At 52.8% G+C, this 25,227-nt stretch overlaps 1 protein-coding gene across 1 annotated transcript in view; it reads right to left on the bottom strand.

The window, feature by feature from the left end:
• The window catches only part of GFRA2 (GDNF family receptor alpha 2), a 77,875-nt gene that overhangs the window by 10,649 nt on the left and 41,999 nt on the right, over positions 1-25,227 (bottom strand). The window contains exons 5-6 of the mRNA XM_004685424.2: positions 1,702-1,811; positions 884-1,024 (exon numbers count right to left, since the gene is read on the bottom strand). Coding sequence (XP_004685481.1) covers positions 884-1,024; positions 1,702-1,811 — 251 coding nt within the window. The remainder of the gene's footprint in view (positions 1-883; positions 1,025-1,701; positions 1,812-25,227) is intronic.

Here is a 25,227-nt window from a genome sequence, read left to right as displayed (position 1 = left end):
TTCTGGGTGGGGCAAGGAACCTAGAACTTCCCCTTTTCCTAGGGACCACCCTGTTACAGCAGGACCCACAGATCCAGACAGCAGGGCCTTCCTGGGGAGGACTCTCTCTCCCTGTCCAGGTAACTCCAGCACCCTCATGCTCTGCAGCAGGACTAAGCAGTCTGAAGTTCCCCAATCCACCTCTGCCCAGGTGCACGGTGCCATCCTCCTGTGCCTGGGGCAGCAGCTGAGAAGCCTCGAGGGCCTCCTCCAGCAGGCTGACAGACACCCCCACTCTGGGCTTCTGGGGATCCCTGTGCAGACCTCCACCATGCGCTGTTCACCCCATACTGCGGTCTCAGGTGACCCCGGCCAGGCGTGCCCCTCAGACTGCAAGCTCCTCCATGGCAGATACTGCAATTTGCATTTCTGACTTCCCAGCACCACAAAAAGGAGAGGCTGCACAGAAGGAAGAAAGGAAAACGGGAAGAGGCCTCCATGTGGGCAAGGCACAGGGTGTCAGGCCAGGAAAATCAACATAAACAGAGCTTGTAGTAACCCCTCTCTCGCTAGCTTTTGGATTAAGAGTTTATGACTTGAATAAAAAGTCCCTGATTCAAGGAGAAATAGATCCCTCGCCTCAGGACTGTCTCTGAAGGCCTGAACTCAGACCAGAAAGTCAGCCTTGACTTGACATAGATGCAAGGCCTCCGGTGGTAAACTGAGGCTACCAGCTAAGAGCACCAGGTGAATCTTCAGGCGCACACATGTCGAGGTCTCGTGCGCAGCAACCATGCTGGAGATCAGCAGCCACAGAGAAAGGGGAGGCTGGCGTCAGCTCCAGGCCCCTCTGGACGAGCCTCAGAGGGGTTCAGGTGTGGGGAGCACACCTGGCAGGACTTACGGAGGCACGGGTTCTCGGTGAAGTCTCTGAGGAACTTCTCACACTCCTCCTCCATGTTCCCACTCCCGCGACAATTGCACCAGGGTGACACCACGATGCCGGTGGGGCTGGAGTCCACGTAGTTGGGCGTCATATCAAACCCTGGCAGGGGAAAGGAACCGTAAGGCCTGCTCTTTGGGCCCCTCCCAGACCCACAGAGAAGAGGCCTTGGGCCTTCTTCTTCCACACCCCCCAAACACAGATACATTGCAACTCACACCCCACTGTCAGCATCGCTAGGACAATACCAGCGGGGCATGGTAGAGAGGACAGGGGCAGAGATGCCCAGCGGCACCTCCTGGAGCCTGGGCCCTGGCTCTCTCCATGAAGCAGCGGAGCATGCTCTCTGGAGTCAGGGGCCTAGGGCTGGTTTGGATCCAGTGTGTCCATTCACTAACCTGGTGAACCTGTCAAGTCCCTCAACTCCTCCACATCTCAGTTTCCCCATCTCTAAAACAGAGCTACCAACACCTCTCTAAGGAACACTTGTCTGAGTTAAGTAAGACAGTCCAGGTCTGCTGCTGGGCTGGTTAGTGCCATCCCTGGAATGTCAGAACCAGGCAATCAATGGTTCTTTGGCACTTATTCTGAAAGCCTTGGAAGGTCCCTGGGGTCCTCCTCCCCCAGGACAGAGCTGGCCTCTCCTCAGAGATTATCTAAAACTCACTAAGGGGGCGAGTTAAGGCTGCCTCCGCTAACCCTGAAGGGACCTACCCCCCACCCCACCACCACCACTGAGATTGGGGCAGCCCAGGGACCCCAGGCCCACTGGGCCTTACCGATCATGCCGGCGTAGGAGCCCAGACACGCCTGGTAATTGTCGGCAGGGCAGCTGGTGAGCGTCTGGTAGGAGGCTCGACAGTTGGCGTGGAAATCCGCTAGCCGGGACCTGGTGTTGGAGAAGACCCACGGAGAGTTTAGTCTGGCTGCTTTCCTTCCGCCTCTGCACAGAGGCTGCTCCCCAGCTTCCCAGAAATGGAGGAGGCCAGGAAGAGGGGGCAGACGAACATGGGGAAACAGGCCCCAGGGGACCTCAGGTCAGCTGCTCCTTGAGAACAGAATTTTCTGGAGAGTCAGGCATGGCCTACTCTGAATGGACCAGTCAGAGGAACAGGCCAGAGATGGGCTTGCTGAGAATGCCTGAGATAGGGGGGTGGGGGGCGCAGGAAAGCTGGGGCTCCACTTTCTGCTCAACATACTCCTGGGTGACCCTGCCCATATCTTTCCTGATATTACACTTCACACCCCAAACGCAAAACATCATCTCTGACCCAGCACAGGATCCAAGGGTCAAAGGAGGCTATGGACTTCCCAGTCCCCCACAGGGAGACATCTCCCGGGCACTGCTGGTCTCTTTTGCAGAGAATCAGAGCAAAACCTCCCTGGTAGTCCCTCTACCAGCTCTCCCAATCCCACCTCCTGGTGCCCACACCTGCCACCAGCCACTCCTCTCTGCCCACACTGATAGCTGCTTCTGACCACTTGCGCTCAGTTGGAAACAGACACTGACTGGATCCGCCCTGGCCCCAGCCTGCAGACGGGGAGATTCATGTGCTACTCTGGGGCACCCATGTCTAACCTCCAAGGGGATGCAACTCCCTCCTCCTCCTATTCTGTTACCATCAGCCCAGGCAGGAGGTAGCTATTCCATCACCACCTGCTGGGCCACCCTCAAAATCCCATTATTTGTGTCCCACAACAACTGGGAGCAAAGAGTTAACAAGGTCTTGTTCACTGGAACTTTCCCGATGATGGGCACACAGTGGGAAACAACAATATGTGCTCAGTGAAAACAATATGGTAGCCACGGGAAGGACCAGAACTCAGGCAGCAGGCACCCTACACATGCTTGGGGCCACACCACGAAGTACCACGCAAAGCCATCCCAAAGGTCACCTGAAGTCCCACAGACCTAGCTTTCCCTTGGAACTTTGAGGCAGCAGCAGGAGGCCTGAGAGGAAGGCCCTCAGGGCAAAGAGCTTCAGGTGGCTCCCTGGACAATTCTGGTTCAATCCGCGGGGTTTTGAGGGAGAGAAGCCCCCAGGGGATTCCACCTGCAGTGTGGAGGTGTAGGCAGATGGGCACACGATAAATGGGGGTGGGGGGGCAGTGTCTTCACTTCAGCTCTGCCCCCAACGTGAATTAAGTCTTTTCTTCCTTGGCTTCCTTATTTAGCGAATGAATTAAAATGTGTTCCCGCTTTCTGGTTCTTCACAGGTATTCTCAGTTTGGAAAGACGAAAATGTTCCAGAGATGGATGGTGATGACGGCTGAACAACAATGTGATCGCACTTAATGCCACTGAACTGTACACTTAAAATGGTTAAAACGGTAAATTTGATATTATGTATAATTTCCCACAATAAAAAAATGATTTTAAAATGATGCTTTCACATCCGTCTTTTCTCAGCGAATCCTCATAGGAGTGCTGTGAGATGTGACAAGCAGTTGTTATCATCCCACTTCACAGAGGCGGAAGCTGGGCCTCAGAGAAGCGAAATAATTGACCCAACCTCACCAAGCTCCTGAGCGGTGAAGCTAGGGCCCAGCCCAGAACTCCAAGCACACGTGCACCCCTGACAGACCCCCTCACTCCTGCGCAAGCCAGGGGTCAAGAGCCCTAGTGGTCCCCCCAGTACCAACCCAAAGGAAAGCAGCAGCTGTCTCTACCCCTCCCGCCCCTCTAAGACTCCCTCCAGCACCCCACCGCCCAGCCCCAAACAGGGGAGCAGCATCCAATCAGCCATGCAGAGTAAGGCCTGGTCTGGAACAGAGACTGGGTTACCCCACTTCACAAGGGAATGAGAGAGGAGGTGCTGTGGGAGTGGTCTCTGCCCACCCCCACCCCCTCACCCCAGGCTCCAGGAGCCTGAGAGGTGGCTATGGGGACCTTGGCAAGCCAACTGGGCCATGTAGGGAGGGGATGCCGTGTCCACATCTCGAGGATGCGGTACATGTCTTAGGTTCCCTTCACCTCTCAGGGCACACTCAAGTCCAGGCAGCACTCTCCCTCCATCAGACGCCAAGTGATGACCACGTCTTTCAAGCCTGAGATGCTCACCTCCAAATACAAAACAGGGGGAGGACAAGCCCTGCCCAGTGCTGGGAGGTGCCTGCTCCCGGCTCCCAGCTCCAAGGCAGATGCCACCCTTCCCCTAATGCCCGTGAGCCAGCTCCCGGCCAGGTGCCACTTTTCCTGCAGACACCGAGCCGTCGCCCATCACTCCAACTCTACTTTCCCTGCCGTCAACAGACCTCCCCTGGACCAGCCTCATCACTCTGCAGAGTTGTCCCTTGAAAAGCCCCCACAAGAGGTGGCATGAGAGAAAGAGAGACAAAGACAAATAAGAGAACCAGCACGAGAAGCGATATGAACGCAAGCCAAGTGCATCTTGGCGAGATTAAGCAAAGACTGCAAATGAGCTCAGGGCAGCGGGTGCAGCAACACAAACCCTCTCTGGGCTTGTTTCACCAGCAGCTGCAGCCATTTCAATCACAGGGGAGCAGCAAGGGAGAGGGAGAGACACTTGACCCCCAATTTGATTAGACAGTTGCCAGATTAAATACAGGACTCGTTAATTTGCATTTCGGATAAACAATGCATTGTTTTTAGAATAAGTATGTCCCATGCAATATGTGGGACATACTTATAAAAACACTTTCCGTGTTTATCTGGAATTCAAATTAAGCTGTGTGTCCTGGGTTCTCATTTATTAGATCTGGCAGCCCAATCTGGTGGGCAGATGGAAAGAAGAGGCTAGCCAAGATCAGACTGGGGTGTCAGTTGGGGGGTGTGGGTGGACGCCCTAGAGGTCAGAGGTTTTCAAAGTGAGGTCCACTGGCCAACAGCATTAGTATCCACTGGGAAATGCCTGGAACTTCCCCCAGGCTATTCCAGACTCCAGGATCTGAAATATGAGGGGCAGGTGGCCCCACAATCTTGTGTTTAACTAGCCGTCCAGGGGATTCTGAGATACACCCAGGTTTGGGGACATGGCCTTCTGCACCGGTCTCGAGTTGGGCTTGTGGGGCCTCTTCGGACCCCACTCCTTGCACTCAGCTTTAAGTCTCTCCACTTTGTGGAAAGCCAGAGAAGCTCAGGGGTACAAGGCAAGGGTCAGTATGTCTGTGCACGTACACACCCTCCACACCGCCCCCCACAAACACACATCACACGTGGACCCATGCCGCTCAGTTTTATATTTTGGCCGTAGCCACGAGAAAGCACAGACCCCTGTACTGAGGAGACCCTCCTCCTTCAGAAAGACTGTAAACCCCTTCCCGAACACAGACTTTCCCAAAGCTGCCTGGCCTGGAACAATACGGCTGTGACTTCTTTGCAGGCGAATGCACAGCGGTGCAGGCCAATATGTGGCTTCTGGACTCAAAATCTTTCCCCAAAGTGCCCGTTTAGCAGACTCTACCTGTGGTGCGGAGCTTGTGGAAGTGGAGCAGGAGGAAAGGGCCCACTCAGTGCCAGACGGTCATCGCATTCAGCCCTCTGGATAGTACCACAAAGTGGACCTGTGTGATGGCAACATGGCAGCACTGACAGGCAGATCACACACCCCACAGCTGCACAGCAGGGCCAGGCCCCTGCCCGGACGATGGTCTTTCCTCTGGCTCTGCTACTGTGGCCGGCCACTGCAAACAACTTGGAGGAGCAGCCCCCAGCACGGTCACATGCAAATGAACAGGGCACTTGAATATTTCATGGAGGGGAAAAGGGCTCCCAAGAAGTGCAAATTACTCATGATGGGCCTCATAGACAATTTATGGGAATGCAGAGAAAATGGCTTTAATAGACCCCAGTGCTTCTGGAATGGCTTTCTGAGGTCCCCTCCAGCAGTGCAGGGCTTGGTTAAGTGGGTTCAATGTTACGTGACACCAAGGAAAGAGAAAATGGATTTCAGCCACATGGGTGCTTTCTGATGCCTCCGGGTCACTCCCGGGCCTGCTGTGGACAGCCTGAGCTTCTGCTTCCTCCAGGGGACTGTAACCACTTGTTTCATAAAAGCAACTACCAAACTGGCTTCTTTCCAACCTGTTTATCCTTTAAATGTACAGGGGATCCTTCTTCTTTCTGCCCAGAACATCAGCTCCCCCGCCTCGGGGGTGGGTTGGGAGAGACATTGTTGTTGGTGGTTATAGAAGCTTCCTGTCTACCACCACGCCTGATATCCCTTACCCCCTCCCTTCCCCACCTCTCAACCACAGAGACTTCATAGCGCTTATACATGTCCCCTAGCTTCTGTAAGTATTTCACTTGGCCAAATTGTCCAGTATTTGTTTTGGTCCTTCTGACTTGCTTTATTCCGCACAATTCCCTGGAAGGCTGGTCAGGTGGTTCTAATAAAGCTGTCGGCCGTGCACCCACCCTCCTGACCACAGGTGGGCACATGAACCACGCGGGTCAACCACAGGGCTCTCTCCTGGCTGACTAGTCTAGGCCTAAACAGGCAACAGGCCAGGCCAAGCAGTGTCCTTCCCTGGGGTTTTCCTAATGGACCAGGCAACTGAGCCCAGGTAACCGGGAGCAGCCTCTCTGGCCTCATGTCACAGGAAGAATAAACAGCAGGTGACAGCAGAGAGAAGCTGAATCGACAGACAGGGGAAAACAGAGAGACTCAGCTGTATTTGAGTCCCGGTACACTCCTGCCCTTTTTAGACTTGACTGCAAGCCAATGATTCCTTCTTTTTTAAATTTTATATATTTTTAAACATCATTCTTCATTTTGGACATTTTTTCATCTCAGTTGTAATCCCTGTGGACTTCCCACCACCAATTCACCCATGTGCCATCACCCGGTCCCGTGTCTTCTTCCCAGCCCTGTTATGATCCTGATCCCCTCTGCTTCCCCAAAGAAAGTTGCTGGTTTATAGTTGTTAGTTGATACTTGTTTGGCAACATGGATGGAGCTGGAAAAGATCATGCTTTCCCATGAAATAAGTCAGAAAAAAAAAAAAAGAAAAATACAGGATCGTTTCACTCATAGCAGGAGTGAAGGGATTAAGATAAGCTAGTTTAGTTTCTGTCACTTAAAACAGGCAAGTTCTTGACTACTCAGCTTTGCTCTCGAATTTGATAAGATCATCTCTGTGCAAGTTCAAAGCAACTAGAAAAGGCATGGTGTGAAAAGGAAAGAGGCCAAAACCCAAACCCACAGATACGCTGTGCAATTATGCAGAAAAGCGAGAGCTGCAGGGGTGCTTTGGGGACCCCCACAGATGGGGACTGACCCTCGCTCTTGGCCCAGCTCAACCAGAGGCGTGACCCAGACGGATGAGCACTGAACACGCCATCGCCATTAAGAATGATTGTGGATTGTGCCAACATATGAAGATTCTCGGATGAAATCTCATTAAGGCATAAAAAGCAGGAAACAATACACTTTATGTACTCTGGTTATAAATGGAGGGAAAGTGGCAAATGCATAAACTGACAAAATCCAGAAGCAAATTTCAACAGATGCTAATAGAATACACTGTTCCTTGTGTTTTCTTTTAATAAAGTTGTTTTAAGATCATAATTATTTATTTAGGTTTAATTGAATGAGCCCTCAGGAATCCTGACTGATTATAAACAATGGTTTTTCCAGCATTTGGTTACAGAAAATGTTATTGGTTCCAGAAGCATCAGCAAATTAAACTAAACCCAGTCCCAAAACAAAGAGACGGGAGTGAACCCTGCCATGTGGGCACGCTGGCTCCCTGCTTCTGCCATGCTCAGCTCCCAGGCACCGGCAGGCTGCAGACACCTGTGCTGCACTGGGGGATGCGACTGAGCCCTTCTGGACATGACCAAGGCCTCGGCAGGCGGCAGCATGCAGAGATGGCTGATCCCCCTCCCCGCCACAGAGGTCTGGGCCTCCCTGAGAACCGCCCCTAGCACCAGTCCTCCCTGCACAGAAGCACCCAGCATGAGGTCCAAACTCGGGTGTCACCCTGTCTGGGTTTTGAGCCTGTTGGGTCACTACTGTGTGACCAGGCCTGATTCCTAACTGCAGGATGGAGGTGCCAAGAGGACTTCCCAACCATGGCCATGGCTCGAGGTGGACGAGGAGTCCAGTGAGCAAAGCCCATAATGCCAGGGAGCCCCCAGCACACAGTAGGACCCCAGTAGCGCCGCTGCCGCCGTCACCGATGACAGGGATGGCCAGGACCCACAGCCGAGCGGGAAGAGTGCGTGGAAGGCTGGAGGTCTCTCCCTCTGGGCCAAAGGACCTAGGATCTCTCACCTGTGAACAAGCACCCCTGCTTTTTGCACAGAGTCACACAAAGTGCCTCCACTGACGCACTGTTTTCTGTTCTGACAACAATCCTCTGAAGCTGGCACTATTACCCCTGTTTTACAGATAAGGAAACAGAGGCCTAGAGAGGTTAATTAACTCATTTCCTATCACTGCAGCAAGGCCAGAAGTCTTAGCTTCACATCTTAGCCCCAGAGCCAGTGGGTTCTGCTCCAGCATGCTGTTCCGCCCCAATGAGCATTAGGAAGACATGGAATGGGGGGGGGGGGGCGTAATTTCTCTCTGGCATTATCCCGGGAAGCATGGGTATGCCACCTTGCTCCACAATCCCCTACCTATCCAGTCTGCAGCTCACTCAGCCTCCCCTCTCTCTTCCGGGTATCCATGAGGGAGCCCCTACAAAAGCACCTGGACAGGGCGAGGCTGGTTTCCCAGCTGACCAGAAGCAGTCAAAGAGCCAGGCCCCCAGGAAGAGAGGGCACAGCATGCCTGCATCGGGGGGCACTGGAAGGTCTGGATGGGGCAGGAGCCAACCCGAGGACATGGGCTCTCCCAGGCGAGGCCAGACATGCCAGCTCCTTCTAGAGACCACCATGACATAGACTCCTACATGTCCTCTGGGAACACAGACAGATGGGCAGATGCCCTGGTCTTCATTTTCCCCAATTCTTTCACCTATGTTCCAAACCTATTATTAGCCAGTAAGAGGAGAAAAGAATTAAACGAATGCATCATTTGATTTTAATTGAAGGACTGTTCTATTTCATTGAACTGCTAAGTAAGCTGAACAAGAGATTGTGTTTACATAAGCAAACCCCGAGTCACTATAGACTTGCTGTCACATTAAGTCAATACTTATGAAGGCTCTCTATTTAATTATTCAGTGAGGATTGACTTATTATTGTGTTAAGAGTGTGGTTAGCCTTGAGCTAGGTAGCCAGCCAGCTGAAAGATTTCTTTCAACTTTGTCTGAATGCTGATATGGTTCTTGCTGGTGGTATGAGGTTGGGTTTCTCCCCTCTCTCCCTTCCCACCACCTTTCCCCTCCTGCTCCAAAGCAAAATGCCCCGGGTCCACCTCCCTTAAGTGGATGACCCTGTGAAAGGCAGGTGCCAATGGTCAGTGACAGTCTTCCTAAACCCGGTAACTAATCCCGAGATTCTGCTGTCTGCGTCTCATTAGCTTAGCTCTCCTGTTCCTAGTTCTGGCAGTTTCCACCTTTTGTCGTCCCAGTGCCCACAGTGAGGACCTCCCACTCAAAGACCCCTGATCCCTCCCACCTTTGTTATTCCCAGCGTCTCCCCTCACTCAACTGCCACAGAATATGCTTCTCAGCCTTCACAATCCATCCAAACCCTATTATTCTTTGGCATATTGTTACAGGGGTTCAGAGAGGTTCTTACATCAAATCACATTTCCTGAAACATAACACACAGAGAAAAATCCAGAGATGGATGCTTAGCCTAAATTGCAGACCAAGGGGAGAGGCAGAATGCATGGTAGCTAAGAGCAAAATCCCAGGCACCAAATCACGGTGCTCAGCCAGTTACAAAGGGTTCTTGCTGGTGGCAAGTTAGGTCAAGTTACTCTCTCCATTATGAGCACCTCATCCATTAAAAAAAAAAAAACTAGTTGGTTCTGGGAAGAAATACTGAGGTTCCTGTACAACAAGTAAAACTGTGCCCAGTCTACCTGGGCGATCATAGGTCATCATGCCACCTGACCCTCACCCACAATCAGTTAGGTTCCTGCTTGCCTCTGTGGTCTCAGCTAGCCCCTCCATCCGGGCTCCCCCTAAAACTCCCACAGCAGTAACAAACAGCACATGTTCCCACCCATGGTGTTCCACAGACCCTCACCCTGGATCATTCCTCTTGCCAGGAAAGCCAAGCGCTCCTTCAAGCCTCTCCTGTCCACCCTTCCAAACCCAATTCAGATGCCAGTTCTTCTAGAACACTTGACATGGTTAACCCAGGCAGCAAAAGCGCTCAGGCCACCAAAATGTCCTTTGCTGGGTCTTTCTTTCCTCCTCCGATCCTTCCTGGTGATCATTAAGAACTTGGAAAAGTACCTTCACTATCTCTGGTAATAGCCTTTTGCTAAAGGAGGCCCCAGTGGCCTGCAAGAATTAACACGCATCCTTAAATACCACTCTTAACATGAACAAGTACCTTGGGGACCTACAGAGGAAAATCCAATGTGTCCCTGCGGAGGAAGTCTGGGCAAATTGTCCATTCTCAAACAAGCAGAAGGGCTCAGGGCATCAGTAACAGGGTGGAGTATTTGGGTCAAAAATGCTTGCTGCTTATAAGCCATAACTCCAAAGGCGTCCCTGCATCTTGGTGCCTCAGAGGCTCTGCTACCTACATAAAGGGATGCTGGGAACGAAATACGCAACAGCGCTTCTGGAAAACAGAACCTGCTGCATACGTGGCTATCCTTTTCTTTAGGAATAGTCTTAGGAATATTTCTTATTAAGCTTAGGAATAATAAAAAGGAGAATAAGGTCCCAAATTCTCTTCTTCGGCTGATTCGACAGACAGCTCCGGCCGCACGCCAGGAGAAGAAGGCTGTGGTGGCTGGGGTACCCCTGGAGGGACACACCCACAGAGCCAGAGAGGCTGCAAGGGGCCTCGGGCCCTAGCTTCCCAGCCCAACACCATTCCAGGTCCTCTAGAGAGTGCCCTGTGCAGACAAATATTTTTCTATCAGGCAAGTATCTGGGCAGCTACGCCACCACCAGGAGTCTTTCTCATTATATAGACTAATGAGAATGCCGTGTTTCTGGGGAGCAATTTATCAAGGCAACATCCATTATAAATGACATTTTTCCTGAACTAACAAAGGATGTGAGGAAACTGGTTAAAAGGAAATATTCAACTAATTTCAGAAACCATTCCAAAAGTAATGACTGCCCCCCCAACCTTTGCTGGCCTGCCCCCAGTGGGAGCCCCTGGCCCATCACCCACCTCCAGCCCCATCCCCACCCCCCCAAAGCCTGCAGGCTGGGGAAGGGGAGAGAGGCTGGCTGGGGGAACACACTGCCTTAGGAAGAGCGCGACGTCTTAAGCTGCAGCATCACTGAAGCATATAAGACCAGATTATTTGTGGTCCCAACTTGCTGATGCAAGATGAAAACGACAGTCAACTGCAGCTGCTGAACTCAGCTTGTTTTCTTTTTCTTCCTTCTTTCTCCTTCGCTGAGGTTAGTGTTTTATAAAAAGGGTTTTTAAAAGAATCAAATCTATAAACTGGGGGGTTCCAACCTGTCAGCTTAAGGTCATGCACACAGAATGCAGCATCCCGGGAGAGTACAGGGGCCGTCTGGCTCAGCTGCGAGCAGAATCGTTCGCAAGGGTCCCCACACGTGTCCCCATGTCCATCCCCCATGGAGGCCCCGCCGCCCTGACAGATACCCCAAGAGCCCCTCGGGCGAAAAGTCCTCATTCTGCCCAGTCACAAGTCCTTCCCCTCAGTCCTGAATCTTGGCTGGGCTCCCTCATTGTTACCCCAATTCCAAAGCAAGAGGTAACTTCGGGTTCCCCTTCTCGACTCTGAGGGTGGGGAGCCAGAGCCCCCAGATGGGCACTCATGTGCCAGCACCAATTACACTGCAGTGGGCCGGGTTCCGCCAGTGCCTTCCACAGGGGAGGGGAGTCGGAAGCACATCAAGCCCCTAGGGAGAAAGATGGTCACCAGGTCCCACTGTGGCTTCAACCGCAGAGGAGATAAAGTACACAAGTAGACTTCTCCCGGGTGGCAGGAAAGAACAGAGACCCCAAAGAGACACCTGGCACTGGTCAAGAAGTGAGGCTCTCAGTTCACCAAAATTTGAAAGCCATGACCTTATAATACAGTTTCCAGGCCCAGCAAAATTCCCCCACTGCTGCTACTGGGCTGCCCTCAGGATGCTGCCAAAGCTGAGATTCAAAAGATGGATGGAGTGGGGTGGGAGACCCCACACAGGAGAAGAAGATACATGGGAAAGAAAAGCCCTAATTGAGGTCTAGACAGATAGGGGTAGGCTCAGGAAGAGAGGAAGGTCATCGTGGCAGTGGTGGGCCCAGCCCGGGAATGGACCAAGAGTGGGGAGGGATGACAGGTGGATGGCCAGAACCCAGAGCAAAGTCCCCAAGTCTGGATGCAAGGAACAGAAGACTTTCCAGGCACTTGTGTTCCAGTCCGGACAGGAGGGACCCCCTGAGGGGTTGCAGTAGAATGAATGTGGGTGTCGTCCAAACATCCATATGTGGAGGCCCTCCCTGGTGGCGCAGCGGGTTACAGCAAGACACTAAGAAGCTAAAGCTACTTCAGCATGAGTTCGATCCCAGCCCCGGAGGTGACCAGATGGCGCAGCAGACCTCTCCTGACCCGCTCCCTCAGCAGTGTACTTTGTCAGTTGGCCTGTTCTGTTCCCTACTCTGTCTCTGATGAGTCCTCTCACTGCCCCTGCACCTCTGGCCTGTACCCCAGTTCTGTATGCATAAACAAATAAATCTTAAAGAAAATTTCATATGTGGAAACCTATACTCCGATGTGATGGTATTAGAAAGTTGGGCGTGGGTGGAGTGATTAGGTCATGAGTAGAGTCCCCCATTAATAGGGTTTCTGCTCTTATAAGAGCCCCCAGAGAGGTCCCAGGCCCCCTTCCACCCACAGAGGACACAGCTGGATGATGGCTGTCTATCTGCATACTAGGAAATGGGCTGTCCCCAGACCCTGCATGAGCCAGCATCTTGATCTTGGAATTTCCAGCCTCCAGACTATAAGATATAATTACATGTATGCAATGGAATACTATTCAGCTATCAAAAAGATAAATTCATATCATTCACAACAATTTGGATAGAGCTGGAAGAGATCATGCTCAGTGAAATAAGTCAGAAGGAAAAACACCAGGTGATTTCGCTTATAGGAGGAATATAGGGGCACCAAATAAGAGATCAGGGGGGAAATAATATAAAATAAATAAACAAAATTCACAGGCAATTATAAGTCAGAGACATTCTGCAGGGCAGAGCACGAGGGACTATGGTGGTGCTGCACAAGTGAATTGGTGGTGGGGTTATTTTATGGAGACTATACCTGAGAGGAGAAAGCACATGTTGTACAAAAATGAATGATGTAAAATTCATAACCAAAAAATCATCATATCCCAGGAGGTGTATTCAGAAGCTGCCACAGGACACAACAGTGTCCTGACCCACGCCTAGACTCAAACACAGCCTCACACAGGGTTGTTCCCAGTAGACCATCCTCTGGACACATCAGGGTCTTGGCCAGCCTGCAGTGGCAGCTGCTGCAGAGTCATGACCCAGGGCAATCTCCAGACCCCGGCCAGCCAGGCTTGGACCAGCCAGTCTTACAGTTGACCTTCTCGAAACCTGTCCTGCCCTGAAGGAGAGCAAAGGAGGTAGCAACATGCACTCACAAGAGCTTCCCTCTTCAGGGCAGAGATAGTAGCTTGGAGAAGCTGAGGAGTCCAGGTTTCATACCCCTTCACCCATCCCAAAGGAGATCTCTAAGTCTCTCTCACATCAAAGTTCAGAGCTGGGTTACTATAACCAGCTCCTGACCAGGAAGCAGCAGGAAGAGCCTCACAACAGGTTCCTGGCCTGGGAGCAGGGAGGGTGCCCGGCAGGGCCTCAGGGAAGCCCACTGGAACCAGCATGTTCCGGGTCCCCTACGGGTGCTGGGCCAGCCCTGATACTGAGGGTGGAAACCTGTACCGTGGAGACCTGTAGTTTTATGCTCATGTTTTCTTGGAGTTTTCTTTTCTGTGGGGTCTCTGCATTTGCCAACCCCTACCAAATGGAATAAGAGCTGCAATGTTGAGAATTTACTAAGCACCTCTAAAAGATTAACTCATTTAATTCGCACAAACACCCTGAGACAGCTGCCAGAAAATTCCCCATTTTACAGAAGAGGAAACCAGGGTTTGGAGAAAGGGCGCATGGCAGGGCAGGGGAGTGCCGGGGGCACCATGGGGTGACCAGAGCCAGGCTCCAGGAGAGGGCGCCAGGCTGTGCTAGCAGGAGGAAGGTCAGCCCTGATGGCCTACTGTCCAGTTGGTCTCTGCCCTCAAAGGCATGGTCCTTCTCCTGCTCCTCTGTCTGCCTAGGAAACCCAGACCCCGTCCATCCTCCCCCCAGAAACACTGGCAGCCACCATCCCACTGCCTCTCCCACAGCGTTTTCCAGCCATTTCTAAGCAGCGCCTGCCCCCTTGAGCCCCCTCCCACTTGCCCCTCATGGGGCATTTACTGTTGTGAGCCCTTCAGGGCTCACCAGCCTTGAGCATCACGGTGACAGCAGCAAGACAGTGATTCTCTGGTGAGCGAAACCCCCGGAGGACAGTGGGAGAGCTGCCCCCAGGTTTCCCCGGGCTGCAGCAAACCACCCCACACTGAGAGGCTTAAATTACAGAAGGTTCCTGTTACGGTTCTGGAGGCCAGAGAGCAAGGTGTCAGCGGGGCTATGACCCTCGCCAGGTGTTAGTAGCACCCAGCGACCCTTGGTGTCCTCGGCTTCTGGCCGCATCCCCCATCCTCTCCTGGTCTACACTGACCTGTCCCCTATGTCTCTTGTCCTAAGGACAAAAGCAACTGGATTTTGGGCCCCTTAATCCAGTATGACCTCACCTGCAAAGATCCTCCTCACATTCTGAGATCCAGGTGATTTGAGTTTTGGGAGATGCACTGTTCAAGGCACTTATTAATACTCACCCACCTCCCCTCCGTGCAGCAGGTGCCTCGCTTGCGTAACTGGGCTCCGATGCACCCTGAATGTGTCCAGCCCAGCCTGGGGAGCTGTATTCCAAGAACAGGCTTTTATTGCCCAGGCTCGCAGACTGGGGCTAGGTAGAGCTCCCCACTGGAGACTGGTTTCGCTTGGCCCTAAAGGGGGGCTTTCTCTGGTGGTCTCCAGCCTGCCCTGGAGGGGAAGATCAGGACCAGCATAGCTTTGTCTTGCCCTTGGGGCAGCTGTGGAGCCCTGGCCTCTTCTCCTGGTCCCTAAATTCCAATGCTCCGTTTCCCATGGGCCAGGCCCACCCTCCACCCTCTAGCCGTGGGACGGGGGTCAGAGAGGCCGCAGGACGTAGAATTTGGCAGCCAACTCGCCTCCCTCTAGTGGTGCCCTGCCTGACCACAGTGCTGGTCAGCATCCAGGCCACTCAGGCCTTGAGGCTCCCTCAGCTCATCTGCTCCACTCACGCCCAGGGGTCTCCCGCACTGACATCTCATTTCCCACACCTGTCACATTCGTGGCAAATACCTTGATTGTTTTCCAAGATAAACAAGCAGGGGTGGTTTCAAATAGTAAAAATGTTGGCTGGTTATTAAAAGAAAAGTCTCTGGATTTCACACCATAAATGACAGGTCACTCTCCAGCCAGGCACACTCCTGCTGCTGTGGGAAAACTCAGCTGAATTTGGGGTTCTGTTGCAGTAGGAGGGCTCAGGGGTCAGTCACACAGGTGGTTGGGGGGCAGAAGGGGTGTTTCCACAGGCCACATCAAAAGACAAAGCAGAGTAACAGTGCAAACAGTCTGGCACTCCTTCAGTGCTGGTTCGGGCATCTGCTCCACTGTATAAGCTGTGTGACCCTGGGCAAGTCACAATTCCAGGTCCTCGGTGTGAAAGACAACAACACTGCCTTCCCCAAAGGGCCGTAAGGAGCATGGAGGCCCTCGGACTGGAGGGGCGGCAGGGCGACAGCATCTAGCACAGAGACTCACGTGCACGCTGCCTGCCTCACACAGCCACGGCCTCTGGGGACTCCCCCGGCCTCCCTGAGAGCGGGGCTCCGGGCGCAAACTAAAAAGGGAAAGGACAGGTCTCCCCTGCAGCCCCGGCCTGTGGGATCTGGATGCAAAGATGAAGCAAGTCCCCAAATAATAGTGATTCATCCAGCATCTATCATCTCATTATGATGTTGACATTCTATAATGAATGAGAAAAATACATATGATGAGAAAAAAAAAATCCCAGTCAATTCTGAAACAAATGATATTATTCAAGCACCTGCTTTCATTATGGATCATTTTTGCTTGCAGTCAGTTTCCAAGAACCAATTGGCATTATGTGAGGACTCACTGTACTGTCTAGGCTGCGCCAGGTTGCAGACCCCAGGTGGAGCCCACCCGATAGGGCAGACCCAGGCCACGGCTGGAGGGGGTGGCCAGCCTGCAGAACATGCCGGGCCGCGAGAAAACAGGTGACCCAGAAGCAGGACGCTCTCCATGCCTGTCTCTCCTGTAGCGTTAGCTGGTGTCAGTAAGCATCTGCCCCAATGCCAGCTGTGTGGTGGGGTGTCAGGAGGTACAGGTGGCACCACTGGAGTGAGAGAAGTCCCCCCCACCACCTTCACTGGGGGAGTTGTGGTGGTCGCCCAGGAAGGATGCCCCAGGATCTGAAGGTGGGGCCCAAGGGTAGGGCACCCCCTACGCTTTCTTTCACTTACAGATTCCTTTACAGTTGTGAAGAGCTTGGGCCTAGGTGTTATTAAAGATGATGACAAAACCCACAGACAACATGCACACATGCTGATGAAGAAGCTCCCTGCAGCCGACACACACCCACGCTCTGTGCACCATGGGGTACCCACACACATCCAGCCCAACAGCAGGTAGACTGTGCTTCCCTCCGCAACACTGCCACCCGCAAAGGGGTCGGAGTCCCTGAACAAAGCTAGCAGCCAATGAGTCCTCTTTGCTGTCCTAGGCGTGAGAACCAGGAGGCCAAACCCCATGCTGGCCTACCTGTACCCCACTTCTGTGCCCAGGAAGCACGAATGCTACACAGAGCAGCCTTCAGTCCAGGGGTCTGCTCTCAGAGCTGGGAAGCCTAACAGCTAGAAATGCCGAGTCCAGACTGCTATAGAGATGACCTGTCACAGGCCAACCCACCAGGAGGACCCAGGGAAGGAAGGGCTTTTGGTAGATGACCCCAAATCTTCTCTTGGCAGGAAGAAGAGGGGTTGTCAAGGTTACATACCATTCCTCAAAGGCTTTTACTCCAAAGACCTAATCATCGAAGCAGCAAACACATCATATACTAATGCCTGAGCCCTATTAATTACTCTAATCGCAACATGCCTAACAGCAGTATACAGCACACGAATCATTGCAGGTTCTCAGTGTGGTGGTACAAGAAGTCACCATAGAGACCCGTGAGCCCGACCTCCCACTCCAGAAATGAAGAGGTGACCAAAGGGCCAGCTTACCCCACACACCTCCTTTGGTGCCTCTCTGCTCGTGCGAGCGTGGGTGCAGTTCTGAGCCTCAAACAGCAATGCCCAGGGACAAACCCTCTCCTGACAGAGAGCTCGACCCTTCCAGCCCACCTGCATGCCCGTGTCTCCCTCGTCCTCCTCCGCCCAGGACCTGACACCACCATGCTCCTGTGCAGGCGGCACTCAGAAACACACAGCCCACCGCATCCCTCTCATGCACACTTACAGTCAGAAGACGGGGTGCAAGGCCCGCCGCTTCTTGACCTTGCTAAGTAGCAGGGACGCTAACACCCTGGACCTATGGCTCACTTCTGATCACATTCCTCACTCTTCCTCTCCAGAAAAACTCCAGAAAGAAGGTTCATCCCAGTTCAGGAAACACAGATATTGGGACCTGGAGAGCACGCTTCCTGCTGGGGGGCAGAGGGAGGAAGAGGGGGTGCTTAGGACACGGGTCCCAGTGACCATCACCCACCCAGGTGCTTAGCGCCACACAGTGAAGAAATCACGGCCCCAGGATGACACCACCTTCAGTGCAGGGGCCATCAGCGCACCCACCAGGCCAGCCTGCATCCCCATCCCGGGACCCACCGCCAGTGACAAAACACCGGGTAAAGTGTGCTCTTACCCAAGGTCAGCAGGGGAAACTGAGACCAAAGAGGATTTGGACTTTCAGTGAACCCTTTTCCATCTCAACAGCCAACTATAATTCCAAAAGTCTTAATATGCTCTCTTGCCCCCTTTCGAAAGTCATCTTAAAATATATATTTTTCATCTGAAAGGGCTCCACCGTAACAGCACTTTTGTAGGTCACTCCTCTGGCAGCCGGCCAAGGACAAGCAAGACGCCTGCATAAAGAGCACAGTTTGTGCACTAAAACATATATTCTGCTCCCAAGAAAAGCCTTTATGTCTTCACTTAAAGCCCAGCGCACTGGTGGCTCTAACGCATGGGTGATCCGTTCTCTGTTCCACGGACAGCCAGCAGCAGAGAGCAGGGCAGGGCCAGACAGAGCCGCCAGCCAGAAGTGACAGCAACCATGGGAATCGCAGGACACAGAAGGGACAGAAAGAGCAGGAAAAAACTATGACAAAATTCACAGTATCGGGGCCAATTAGCGTGGGGCAAACTGCGTGAGCCATGACTCCTGATGGGGTGGTCGGGAGCCATCTGGTCCCAGCAGGTAGTCAGGAGGAGCTCCCCTCACAGGCTCCTGTGTCCCCTGCAGCCCTGTGTAAGGACACGGCATCGGAGACCTCACAGCTTATGCTGCACCCTGCCTCACAGGGGCTAGCGCTCGGGCCGCTCGGTGGGGAAGGCAGCTGGTCTCGCCTTCCACAGGCAAGCAGAGCCAGGAAGATTTCAAAGGAGGAGATTGTTCCTCTTGCCCTCCCCAGGTATCCCTTCTAGGTGAGCAAGATGTGAAGGCCAGAGGTTTTGAGTGTGCCTGATGCCAGGGAGCCTCGGGAAGGCAGGCCAAGACCTGAACACACCTAGGCGTCAGGTGTGGGGAGCGCAGAGGAGCCCACAGAGGGAAGAGAAGGCCGCTTCCCAGGCTACGGGGTGTCTGGGCCTCACAGCCTTAGGGCCCAGGTGAGGGACTGCTGGGGGCTGCTGAACAGGGGACCTTGAGCTTGAGGGAGGGGACTGGGGAAGGTTCTCTAGGGAAGCCTAGCTAGGGTCAATGGGGTTGACAGATGGGGCCTATGGGTGCCCAGCACCTGAGGCCAAGGCCCCCCAGCCTACAGGTTTCTCCTGTGGGAGCCCAGTGCCCACAGACCGCAGTGATGCTCTGAGAACTGGGATTGCATTTCCTGCTGCCCAGGGTGGGGAGGAGGAAAGCTGGAACCAGTTTAGAAAAATCAGGAAATGTAATCCGACCCCAGAGTGTTGGGGAGCAAAATCCACACACTACATGTGCAAAGCAGCAAGAGCAGCTGAGACAGGGCGGGGACAGTAGCACTGGAGCCCAGCGCAGAGGACTCGTCCTCCTGGAAGACAGGCGGCTTCAAAGGGGAGGCGGCCTCGGAGGCTTCTGAAGGGAACAGGCACCTCCGTCCAGTTGGGGAGCCCTTCCAGGAGGGGTCCTGTCCCTGCACGATTCCAGCAGCAGGAAACCCAGCGGTGGAGCACAGCCAGGAGGCTTGAGCTGGAGGAGCTCCAGGAAAGGCCCTGCAGAGGGGTCTCGGGGGTGGGGGTGGGGGAGGGGCTGCTCTCTCAGGTTCTTCTGGAACCAGAGGCACGAGGGCCTGGGGCTTGAGTGCTTTGGAAAGTTCATCCCGAGGACTTATCTGATGGCTGCCCGCTGCAGGGCTGTTTGATTGCAAAATCCATTTCCAAATGGCCTGTTCTGTGAGCTCCAGGGACTGTACACCAGGAACAGCCATCCCCCAACCTCCCACTTCTCCCCGCTGCCTCCCTCCGGCTGCGCCTGCTCGGCACAGACCCAGCCGAGGGGCCTCAACCCCTCACGCCACCCCACACCCCCACAACCTGCAGGCACCCACCCTGGACCAGCCCAGGCCCGCTGGCCGTCTGCAATCAAGCAGAGGGGGTCGTTTCTCCTTAGAATGAGTGATGACCTCCCCCATGTTCAGCCTCGGTATCCAATCAGAAGGAGGGTCGGAGCCCGAAGATGTCCCTCCACCTCTGCCAGCACTCTGCCTGAGTATGTGCCCTTTCAATTCTCCCAGGAGAGAGAGCGAGCAGGAAAAGCAGCCCTGGCCCCTCGCTTTAACCACCTGGCCGGTGATGCCAGGCCCAGCGGGGTCCACGGGCCGCACTGGGGGCCACTGGAAACCTGCTCTAGTTAAAATACATCTATCTGCAGCATCCAGAAAATAGCTATCTACAGTATTGCTTTCAGCTATAATGGAAAACTGATGGCTTTTATCTCCCCAACTTTATGACTATTGATGGGATAGAGGCTGAGGTTTGATGACCATTTAATAGCCGACCCTGTGCAGTTAGAGGAGCATCAGAAAGCAATGAAAGCGCCGAGATGATTGTCTGGCAGAGAATTCTCTGCTGAGGTCCAGGAAGCAAAACAACCACCCTCCCCAGGCTCCAACAGAAGGAAAAAATCAAAGTCATCATCATTTCTGTTTCTCCCCCCTCCTTTCTGCCATTGACCTCTGGGAGGTTGATTCAAGGTGGGGGGTTGAGGGTTGGATAACAAAAGCAGTGCAGGTGTGAGCCCTCCAGGAGAAAGGCAGGATGAGGGAGGGGGCTCTGGACCGGGGTCCCCGGTGATGGGCACCCCCATCCCTTCCTTCAATGTGCCTTCAGTGAGCCAAGGACCAGCTGGGCTCCTGGCAGGACTACAGGGGCTCGGGACTGTCTGACAGGCTCCCAGGAAAGAGCTGGAAGGGAAGGAAAGGAAGCAGAGGTCTGGTCTAGCCCATGAGCCAAAGTGGTCTTACACCTTCTGTCCACAGCCAGAGCCAAGAGCCACCCGCAGGTCTCTGCACATACTAAAGCCTGACTGTCCCGTGTTCTGCGCCTTCTCCCTTCTGCAGGGCTCACCCAGTAACCCCACCACTGCTCTACCTTGTCCCCCAGACCAACAGGTCATTAACCTGTAGGGAGAGGAGGGGAAGCACTCCCAGCAGGAGGGGATGGATTCTTTGCAGAAGTCTGAGTATTTTCACCGATATTCTCTCATTTTCTGCAACTGTCCCAGTGGCCAGAAGAGCTTTGACTGCCCATTTCTTTAAATGAAAAACTGAGGCACAGTTCCAGTATTCAAGCTCCCCGACTTTATGACAATGGATGGGCCAGAAGCTGAGGTTTGGTGCTCACTTAATAGCCGACCGAGTGCTGTTAGAGGAGCATCAGAAAGCAACGAAGCGCATTCCGCCATGCCGGGCTGCCTCCAAACCGGCCTTCTGCCTGGGTCCTGCCACTCCCCAGCTCTGTGACTTTGGTCAAATAACTTCCCCTCTCTGGGCCTCATCTGTAAAATAAAATTTTGCTGGGCTGTGCCTTAAGATCACCGATAGGTGTTTTAAGGTGAAATCGTGGATCTTCGATTTGATCATCGCACACACATTTCCAGGTGCAATGCTAGCTAGCTTTGTCCATAGTTGAAAACTTCTAGAGAGCACAACTTACTCCCATCACGAATAGACTGGAGCACATGAGATATCAGAGACACAGCGCCTGAAGCCTGGCCCCTGTCAGCCCCCCGACTACCAGCGTCCCCCGGCCCCATTCTAGCCGTAGAGAGAGGTGGATATGAGTCAGTGAATGGGGGCCTCCACGGCTCTCTACTCCCCGACCTGGGGGACCCAGCGCTGAAGCCACCTCTACCAGTCTAATCTCGTGAAAGACACAAGCCCAAGTAAAAGCATCTAGAACATAGTGGGGAAAAAGGAGGAAGAGAGGGAAGCTGCCTCCTCCTCTCTGGGCCTCAGGGGGCAGGAGGAGGCAGCATCTGAACCTGTTCACCTGCCCAGTTTTCTTCTGCTCTCCACCTCTGGGAGACCGGCCCAGACCGGCTTTCCTCCCAGCACGGCTCTACGCCTCACCCCACTGGCAGAAAGAACGGGCAGCTAACAGCCACGCCATCCGGCACCACGTCCTCTAAGTCACTGGCTCCCTCTGGGAAGCTAGTGTGTGGGGCTTCCCAGCATCCTGTCAGGAACTAGGTGGGGATTACAAGGAACTGCAACAGTCCTCTCTTTGTTTGGTTAAGACTCCCCCAGAGAAGCCTAAACCTTCAGGAAAATCATGTGGAGAGAGTAAGCCATCTCCGGAGCCCTTCCTTCCTTCCTTCTTTCCTTCCAGATTTGGATCCAGCACGCTCTGCCCCCCAACGTGCCTGTGACCTCTCCACCACTCATCCTTATCAGCCAGTTTTTTTTTTAAAGATTTATTTATTTATGCATACAGAACTGGGGTACAGGCCAGAGGTGTGGGGCGGTAAGAGGCTTCGCCAGAGACAGAGTGGGGAGCAGAACAGGTGGATCGATGAAGCACACTGCCGAGGGGAGCAGCAGGCGGCTCAGGAGGGGTCTGCCACGCCATGTGGTCTCCTCCGGGGCAGGCGGGAATCGAACTCATGCGGAAGTGGCTTTAGCTTCTCAGTGCTGTGCTTTAACCCGCTGCGCCACCAGGGAGGGCCTTTTTTTTTTTTTCTTTAAATAATGCCAACATGTATACGGTTCTCCCTCAATATCCAAGCAGAGCATCCTACTTGGTATGACTTGGTAGATCAACTTTTTGACTCTGAGAACACTTCTAAAGTTATTTCATATAAATTAATGGTCACGGAAACAAATAATAACCACCTTGATCCCCAGGAACAAATAATAACCACCTTCCTCACGTGGGAACACTCCACTTCGGGGTAGTGATGGAAACCTGCACCCATTCCTAAAATTCCCCTGTGGGAAGCATCTTTCCTTACATTCAGACACTGAGAAAGAGGCCTCTACACGTCCCATTCAAGACTTCACTGACGCCCAGCAGTTTTGGGATGCAGCACCTTCGTAAGAAGTTACAGGGCACAGCCCACGCGCTCTGAGCTACGCAGGTGATCCTTACGTGAATGGACATGGCATCCGCGGGGATGCCGACCCCCGGGGAAAACCAGACCTCCAGAAACAGAGCAAACCCGCAGACAGTGCAGCGGGAAATGCCCGAGAGCTTTAGAGGAGAAAACGCTTCCACAACAGCACGCACTGCAGGACATGCGCTCGTGTTAAAATATGCACGTGCATATTTTAAATCTGGACACATCCATTCTCCAAAATGTTAACTGTAGCTTATTTCAGAGTTCTGGGATTAAGGATGATTCCTACTTTCATTAGTATATGTTCCTGTTTTGCACATATATCCTGCCATGCTTATTATAATCAGCAAAATCAGTAAAGTGAATTTCATTGAAAATTCAGAGAAAAGAAAGAGGAAGATGAGGGGGAAGGAAAGAGAAGGAACCTTCTAGATCGCATAATCCCTTCCTTTCACTTGATTGAAGCCCACACTGTACCTACTCAAAAGGGTCCAAAAAAGGCTGCCGCACCTGACGCACATCAGAGCCCCAGCAAAGCGCTGCAGCCTCTGCTCCGTGCTGCCAAAGGTGGGGACCTCACCCCCGACTGTAGCAACTCACTCGTTCCCAACTGTGAGTAGTTAGTTTCCGCCCGAGTAGTCTAAGCACTGTTGTGGGATTAGGATTTTTTAAATTGAGATATAACTGACAAATAACATTATATTCGTTTCAGGTGGACAACACGATGATTCAACTTGTGCGTGTATTACACAGGAATCAATCGCCACACAAGTCTGGCTGACCTCCACCACCATCTATAATGACAATTTCTTCTTGTGATGAGAACTTGCAACATCTATTCTCTTAGAACCTTCCAATGTACAATGCAGTATTATTGACCGTAGTTACCACGACTTACCTATTTTATACTGGAAATTGGTACTTTTGTCTCCGTCACTCATTTATCTACCATCCCATCCCCCACCTCTGGCAACCACAAATCTGTTCTCTGTGTCTGTGAGTTTGGGTGGTCTTCTTAGATTCCGTACATATGACCATACAGTGTTTGTCTTCCTTTGTCTTACTTCACTTAGCATAATGCCCTCAAGTTCCATCTATGTTATCCCAAATGGCAAAATCTCCTTCTCTCTGGTTGAGTAATATTCTGTTGTGTGTATGTGTATAAATATGTGTATATTTATATGCCACACTTTCTCTACTCACCCATGTAATACACTTTGGCATAACTCCTAAGCTTTCCACTTGTCTCTATTCTTCCTCTCATTAAGCAACTGAACTGGGGACCTTTAGATGGAAGGCCAGGGAGGGGATGGAGGGAACCTCCCCAGACCATCTCAAAATTCCCATCTCTCTCTCCCTTACTCGCTCACACACACATTCACATACTCCCTCCACTGGTGACTGTGTTCTTCTGCTCCCCACCGTGGCAAAGCATCCCCAATGCTGTGTCCCTGTCCTGGTCACTTCTCTAGAAGACTCTGCCTCCCACCCAGGGGCAGGACCCTAACTCCCTGCCACCTTCCCGGGCTCTTCCGCTCACAGTCTTTTCCCCAGGTGCCACCGTGAGTCTTCACTGTTTACCGCGCTTAATTAAGTGGGGCTTCCTTCTCATATCTACTGTTTTCACACTTGTGAGTCTGTCCCCCAAATGAGCTTATAAACTCTTTGAAGGAACTAATGTTTACCATGTGCTTGTGTACCAGGCCCTGGGCTCATTGCTTTTCCTGACTGTTTCACCTGATCCCATAATCTCCACCTCATACCCATCTCTCTCTTGAACTCCCACACATTCAAACTCACCACTGGCATTTCCATTTGCACATTCCAAGGCTTTCAAACAAGTTCACAACCTAAACGTCTTCCTGCTGTGCCCAGACTCCTCCTCCTCCTCCTCTTCTCTTGGGCCTGCCGTGACTTCCCCAGGTAGGCAGCCACCAAGCCAAAGACCCTGGCAACATCCAGATTCCTCTGTTGCCCACTGACCACACTGGGTACGACCCAGAATCAACCTCTGAAGGGCTCTAAGTCAGCCTCACCCTGAGCATTGACCCAATTTCAGGCTCCATCACCGAGAGTCCCCATGATCCTGCCTCTACCTCTCTTTCCTCTGACCCGGCTCTGATGCACACAGCAGCATCAGAAAGGGATCTTTCTAAAACACTAACTGGATCTTGTAAAATGCTTCATGGCTGCCCATTGTCTTCCAGAGAAAAATCAAGTCCTTGGCAAAATGTACAAGAGTTTTATGAGTTGGTTCCCCCTGCTTCTCCTACCACGGCCCCCGCCACCAAAGCCCTAACACACACAC

Source organism: Condylura cristata, unplaced genomic scaffold, assembly GCF_000260355.1.
Source record: "Condylura cristata isolate star-nosed mole 26May11 unplaced genomic scaffold, ConCri1.0 scaffold00018, whole genome shotgun sequence".
Classification (NCBI taxonomy): Eukaryota; Metazoa; Chordata; class Mammalia; order Eulipotyphla; family Talpidae; genus Condylura; species Condylura cristata.
This window is presented reverse-complemented; position numbering and strand designations above follow the sequence as displayed.